The sequence below is a fragment of the Sipha flava genome, unplaced genomic scaffold (assembly GCF_003268045.1).
Source record: "Sipha flava isolate LNK unplaced genomic scaffold, YSA_version1 47979_pilon_pilon, whole genome shotgun sequence".
NCBI classification, from domain to species: domain Eukaryota; kingdom Metazoa; phylum Arthropoda; class Insecta; order Hemiptera; family Aphididae; genus Sipha; species Sipha flava.
The window spans coordinates 1-7,074 of NW_020273273.1; the positions used below are offsets into that span (position 1 = coordinate 1).

Sequence of the window (7,074 nt, forward strand, 5' to 3'; positions counted from 1 at the left end):
AACAGGTCCATGGAAATCGCCATGCCTGCGTCCACCAAGTTTTCCAGATTCCTCGGTTGATCGAAATAAAACGGAAATCCTAGTACGGGTACGCCAGCGTCTACAGCTTCATACACTCCTGATATACCACCGTGACTGATGAACAATTTCACTTTAGGATGCACTATACATGTAGGTACGGCATTAAATTTAAATACGTTTATCACAATTGCGCGTTATGCATCTCGAATACAGTAAATGTTTTAATGCCTTACATAACACGTCACGTTGCGGAAACCAATTGTTGGTCATCACGTTATCCGGTTTGTCTTTCATCTCACCCTCGTACTTCCATAAAACCCTCTGTGGAACTTGAGCCAATACTTCTTTAAACGCGTTCTGAACGTGCTCCGGTAGCGACGACATCAACACTACAGACCCGAACGTAAAATAAATTACTCCGTGTGGAGATCCTTCGATGAATTCCAGAATGTCCTGAAAATTAGATTTGGTTATTGATGATAATAGAAGGATATAAAATACTTCACAAGATAGAATGAACGGTAAATTTAAAAAAATTGATTTACATAATATAACATGTAGATTAAAAACATTGATAAGTCGCAACAACCTGATTCTTTCGATTAGTTTCACAAAATCTACCAATTACATAAATAATCCTTAAACAAATGAAACTCTGTATTAAAACTATTTCATATACGTATTTATCAATAATATTTTAACCAGTAATGTCAAGTACGATAGGCGGGCAACGAAAAAAACACTCACAGTCGAAACCATTCACGAATATATTTAAGAAAATCAAATTAATAATTTATATTATGTTGACCATCGAATTACCACGAACTGCTGCACCACATAATTCAAGTATACGTTTCGGAAACAAAAAGAAACGATGAAACGTTCGCGGCCAATGCGTGAATATGCATCAGACATTTTGATTAGAATACACTTACTTTTGGTATCCCTTTGGGTTGGGCGAGGTGTATGCCGCCGATTTGCACGATGTCTTGCGTCAACGGCCGAGCGGGCTCGGTGATGAAATGGGTGTTGGTGAACGTCAACGACGGTTTGACGAGATCGACCCGGTCGAACGGTTGAGGATTGGACAGCCTTTGCCGGCGTTCAGCGTACCACTTTCTTAACGAACAGTGAACGGTCAGCAGTGTGTTGGTTAAGCGTTCGGTGAACGTTTTGGGCACGCCGTGACTAGACAGGACATGTGCGACGACCGCGGGATTGGGGACGTGACCGAACAACGAGCGTTCCAAGTAGGTGAGGATCGGCGACGGTACGACGTAAATCAACGGGACACGTAGCTCTGTGGCTACGTATGACACGCACTCGGACAGCATTGGCTCGATGACGACCACGTCGAAGCCGGCCGAGGAACCGCTGCCGTTGCGCAGGGTGTCCGCCATCCGAGGATGTTGGAAAATCGTCTCGCAACTAGCTCGCGTGAAGTTCGCCATTACGGTCATCACGGCTGACGTGGTGCCGATGTCCCGGATCAGTTCCATCGCGTCCATCCCTACAGCGCCCATCAAGACGCCGTCGCGCACGTGTACCTCGGTATAGCGGTCCCGGTCGCCGTCCAAGAACGGTGTGAACACGGTGACGTTGTGCCCGCGGTCGGTCAGCGCGCGCAGCACCGCGCTCATCACGTTCCAGTGGCTCTTACCCGCTACGGTCTGCACCGCCAACACGTTCATCGCCCCCGTCGCCGGTGCCGGTACCAGGGCTGCTACGCACAACAGTGCGACGAGCACCGCTGTCGCTGAACCATTGTTCGGTGACATGGCTATGGATTTAATTATTCCGTTGATCAAATGTAAACAAAGCGACAGCAGCAACAACGTCAAACACACGAACGATCGTATTTCGTCCGGTTCAACAACGAGATAAGCATTGCGACTGTTCGACTTTAGCTTTTACACGTTGTTTTATACAGGTATCAGCATCACTCTCCGTGTTTCGTTTACGTGTTTGATGTAGTATTGAGTATTTGCGTGAACCATGGACCTGTTATCGTCGGACGTGTCGAATACACATTTATCAATATTTTTTCATAAGTTTTTACGAGTATTTCGATTTTTTAACTACACATGCACTATTGTCGTATAACTACTCTGATTGTTTTCGTATTGACTCAACCTTTCGCTTGGTTTAACATTTTTGAACCTTTATTTCTTACGGATAGTAGCGAAAATAATTTCATATTAATCGCACAGCCACAAATCACAATCTCTGAAGCATGTCTGTGTTGAGAATTTCACTGTATAAACAATTATTTTTGAAATTTAACAATACTACTTTGTTTAAAGATGGTCATAATTTTGTTATACTTATGATTTTTAATAAATTTATAGCTCATATATTATATTATCTGAAAAATTAATTCTTCTTCTCTTTCTCCTGTCTCCCATTTATTTGTAGTCGGCCTCCATTGTCCTAGACCTCCACTCGTCTCGATTTTCCACATTCCCTAAGAATACACCAACAGCCCTCATGTCATTCTTAATCATATCCAATCATCTATTTTTTGTTCTTCCTCTTCCTTTTTTTCCTTTCAACGCTAATTTTCATAACCACTCTTACTGCTTTTGTTTCCTTTCATTACACACGCAAACCATCTCAGTAAATTTCTCTCATCTTGTTCACTATCGACGCTATACCAATAGTGCTTTACACATATTTGTTCCTTATTCTATCTTCTCTTGTCGCTCCACTTATCCATCTAAGCATTCTCATTTCCACAACACTCATACTATGTTATATTATCTTATCAATTACCAAATACTCTGAACCATATGATACAGTTGATCTCACTACACTCCTGTAAAATTTACCTTCCAGCCCTATTGGAATTCTCTTATCACATTAAATGCCAACTTTTCTCTCTATTTCATCCAACCGCACTTAATTCTATGTTTTATATCCATGCTAAAACTCCCATCCTTTTGTACAAATGATCCTAAATATTTAATGTTCTCGACTACACCTATCACTTCACCACGTATTGTCATTGGTCTCCTTGTACCCTAAATTCTTAGTATCTTCCTCCAAAGTTATACTCTATATACTCTATTTTATTTCTACTAATTCTCAATCCCTTTCCTTTAAGGGCTAACCTTCACTCATCCACCCTATTATTAACTTCTTCCAGATTTTCTCCTACCAAAACTATATCATCAGAAAACATTATATATCATGGTATCTCGTCCTGTATGTCTCTCGTGACTTCATTCATTATAACAGAAATCAAAAAAGGGTTTAGAGCTGACCCCTGATGAATACCAACTCCTACCTTAAAATCTTATATTATTCCACACAAACTCTTTACTCTAGTTCTCGCGCCTTCATACAAATGCTGTATCAAATTTATATATACTTTTGGAACCTACTTTCTCATTAATGCCCACTTTAAAACTTCTCTTGTCCTTCTGTCATACACCTATTCTAAATCTATAAACACCATACATAATTCTTTCTTCTTTTCCCTAAACTTCTCTATTGGTTGTCTAACACAATATAATGGCTCCATTGTCGATTTTCCAGGCATAAAATCAAATTGATTTTTTGAAAAGATTCAAAAGAAAAATTTATTCAAAACAGTAATTTAATGGTCACGACTATAGTTATAAAATATTTACAGCACGATCTTATAAAATGTTGTAATCGAAATCAAAATGCTAACTACTTAGGAATCATTTTGCACAACTGGTTAACGATGGATCGATGAATTTTAGGTACCACAAAAAAATCTAGAAAAATTTTTATTAACAGTGAATGATATTTACGGCCTTAAATTGACTCACATGTTCGTTTAATCTAGACGCTGATAAAACATGAGAGTATTGAATAATGTTGAAAAATAAAAGTATATAACTTGGTGAAGATATCTATAGAGCGCCTGTTAACGTTATACGTTGTACGTAACATAGCGACTACGGCGAAACGAATTGTCTTTAAAAAAATAAACAATACATTAAACGCTAATAATGCCCATTTACATTTAATATTAATAGATGTTAACATTTAAATATGAATATAGTAAAGTAGAACGCGAACGTCGATCAAATCAGAAATCGATAACCTAATTCATAACAAATGTGTTTACAATGTTCGTCGATAAGCTGTTAATACATGTGTAGGTGTAATAATAAAACTTTTACATAACGAAAACATATGTAGACATACATTTATTTTACAACAATATAAATGATAAGATACAAATACTAATGAATTTTTATTTTTTTTATTCGATTTCAGCGATAAATTATTAAAATGGACTCTTTATGTACCTTTAGTACTCGACAGTTATTATTATACCACACATAGATTAAAATATATGTAATATCTGCAAATTATATAATGAGATAAGAATTAATATCTAAACATTTATAATATAATAAAATGCTAATATAATTAACCAAAACTTATTGATATAATCAACGTGATGATGAATGTGATTATTTATATTAAAAATGAATTATAAAATTGCTAAAGATTATATTATAAAGTATAATAACGTTTATGTAGTACATCAGAAAGAAGAATTGACTTATTAATGGACTTTAAAGAACTTAAATTCAATATTAACTACGATAGCACTGTTAACAAATTTACTTAAGGAGCATTTTCGTTCGAAGAGGTTTCAGCGTATGTTTTCATTTTTGACTGAAAGGTAACGTCTAGAATATAAGCTAGTTGTGTCCTAGAAACTTTAAATTAATGATTGATTCTACATCTATTTGAATCGATGGATGTTTCTTGTCGTGAACCAAAATACCCTTTTTTGTAGGACGAGCAGCTTTTATAATTGGCAATGAGGGCGCTGGAACATATGTTGCACTCTCTATGGTGTTCACTTACATGAACTTGTGCTACGTATAGATTTGTATTAGCCTCTAGCCTCTTTCATTTTTTTTTCCTAAACCATAATTTTCTATTATATCCCCGGCCTTCTGTTCTCCTATTAACACATTTTAATCAGCTAGAATAATGACGTTTGTTCTAGCTCTTGTCATACTTAGAACCTCATATAATTGTCGAATACTTCTTCAATAATAATATTTAAATAATTTATAATGCTTAGTATTATTATTATAAATAGGTACCTACATAAATATTATTTATTACATTATTCTTTTCTGTAAAATACAAATATAAATCTACATAGATCATCCAACCAGTTTTTAATAAAATGTTGACTACTTCCGGAGCCGATTACCTATAATTCTAGAACGATTTTAAGCCCTGTTAAAAATGCTTACAACTATATCATGTGTATCCACAGAGGGAGCACAAAGAGGCACTAAACCATCATCTAGAATTTTAAATCTGTTCAAACACTATTTACCCTGGCCAAATTACATAATAAGTATTAAAATAATTGAAAAAGCACTGACATCATTTGATAGAAAATTACCTATAGATTAAAATTTGTATATGATGAGAAAGAATATTGTAATAAATAAAATGTACGTAAGTATCTCCAACAATAATGCTAGTTATAATAAATTAATTAAATGTTATTATTAAAAATATTGAGTACTAAAATAACGACAAAAAACACTAATGTATAAAACCTATACATTTTAGACCCATATATGCAAATATGATATTTTAATATTATATATTAATTCATTAAACTTATTTTTTTTTTCACAAAAAAATCTTAATTTATTATTTTAATTAATGTACCCCCTATCTAGAACAATTTCTGTTGACATCCTTGTACTGTATAAATTAATAATTGGTATATCCGGAATTCATGAATTATCCGGTTTATTTAATTCAATTTTGATGTTTGATGAATACATTTTTTATTGGATAAATGTAAGAACACTTTTCCGTGTAGATCAATCGAAAACAGTTATTGTATCATTCCTATATAGTATTGAATATAAATGTAACTCATTTTCAGAAAATGTTCAATAACCATTCAAAGGTTATGTCACTGTAAGTCATAGATGTATGAAATAAATTCAAGAATTTAATAAATTGTTATTTTGGTAACTTATAACAATAAGTTATAAAAATTATAAAAGTCATGATAAGTATACTGAAATTCATAAAAAATGATATTAATTTGTTGTTACGATAAAATAAAATAATTTAAAAAGAAATTAAAAGTAATTATAAGTTGTATAAAAAACAAATTCATAAGTCCGGATAAGAATTAAATTCCAGATACGAACAACCACATATTCGAATAATTCAGATCTTCGTATTTCATAACTAATATAAACTAACAATACTTTAAATAGCATTAAAATGTAATTTTTGTGGAACCACAAAATATCATAAAATAACCCAAAAATAATGATTAAAAAATCATTAAATAATTTAAAAAGACAAGAAAATTACAATATATAATAGGAACGCATTTAATGATATTATGTAAATCGACATTTAATTTCAGCTGAAGCAAATTTATTTTATAATCATGGTTTAGTTTTAATAAATTAAAATCGTCTTGAAAAACTTTTGATTTTACTTAAATCAAAACAAATCTCACAATAATATTGTGACAATATATCTGTCAATGATAATCGTGGATTTACCGATTGGTTCTAACACGATTCGTAGAAATTACTCAGTTCGTATTAGACATAATTTTGACACTATAAGCTTCATACGGTTAAAAATCACGATGAAAATTTATCAAAATACATTACAAATATTGTAATAATTCTCAATCACATTTTTTTTTCACGTTTTGAAAATATTTAAGAGCACACAAGTAAATCTTTTTCAGGCTAAAATATATGACAAACAAAATAACGAACACCATTAATAAAAATGCAGCTATCACATCAACCAGAAAATACTCGTACCACATCAAATCGATAGCACGAGATTTTAAATGGGGTGCCCCTCTGTGGCGTACAACGTACTCGGTCCAATAAACGACCGATTCAGCGGGTGACATGGGACGGTCCTTGAATCGTTCGGAAACTAATTTGGCGTTGTTCCTATACCTGCGGGCGCAAAAACAGTTAGCAAAATAACATGAAAAACTATAACAGTAATTAGAATTCACTTCTCTTCGTTGACGAGCTGTACAAC

At 33.7% G+C, this 7,074-nt stretch overlaps 2 protein-coding genes across 2 annotated transcripts; both read right to left on the reverse strand.

Moving 5' to 3' along the window:
* Positions 1–4: 4 nt before the first annotated feature.
* LOC112689863 (UDP-glucuronosyltransferase 2A3-like) lies at positions 5–1,944 on the reverse strand (the record flags this gene model as incomplete). Its single annotated transcript, XM_025563734.1, has 3 exons — positions 957–1,944; positions 255–474; positions 5–163 (listed from the first exon to the last, which is right to left on the reverse strand). Coding segments are annotated over exons 1-3 (1,222 nt in total), but the record flags the coding sequence as incomplete, so codon positions are not given.
* A 4,452-nt stretch (positions 1,945–6,396) lies between these two features.
* Positions 6,397–7,071, reverse strand: LOC112689862 (UDP-glucuronosyltransferase 1-5-like; the record flags this gene model as incomplete). Its single annotated transcript, XM_025563733.1, has 2 exons — positions 6,397–6,986; positions 7,049–7,071. Coding segments are annotated over 2 exons (309 nt in total), but the record flags the coding sequence as incomplete, so codon positions are not given.
* Positions 7,072–7,074: the final 3 nt, after the last annotated feature.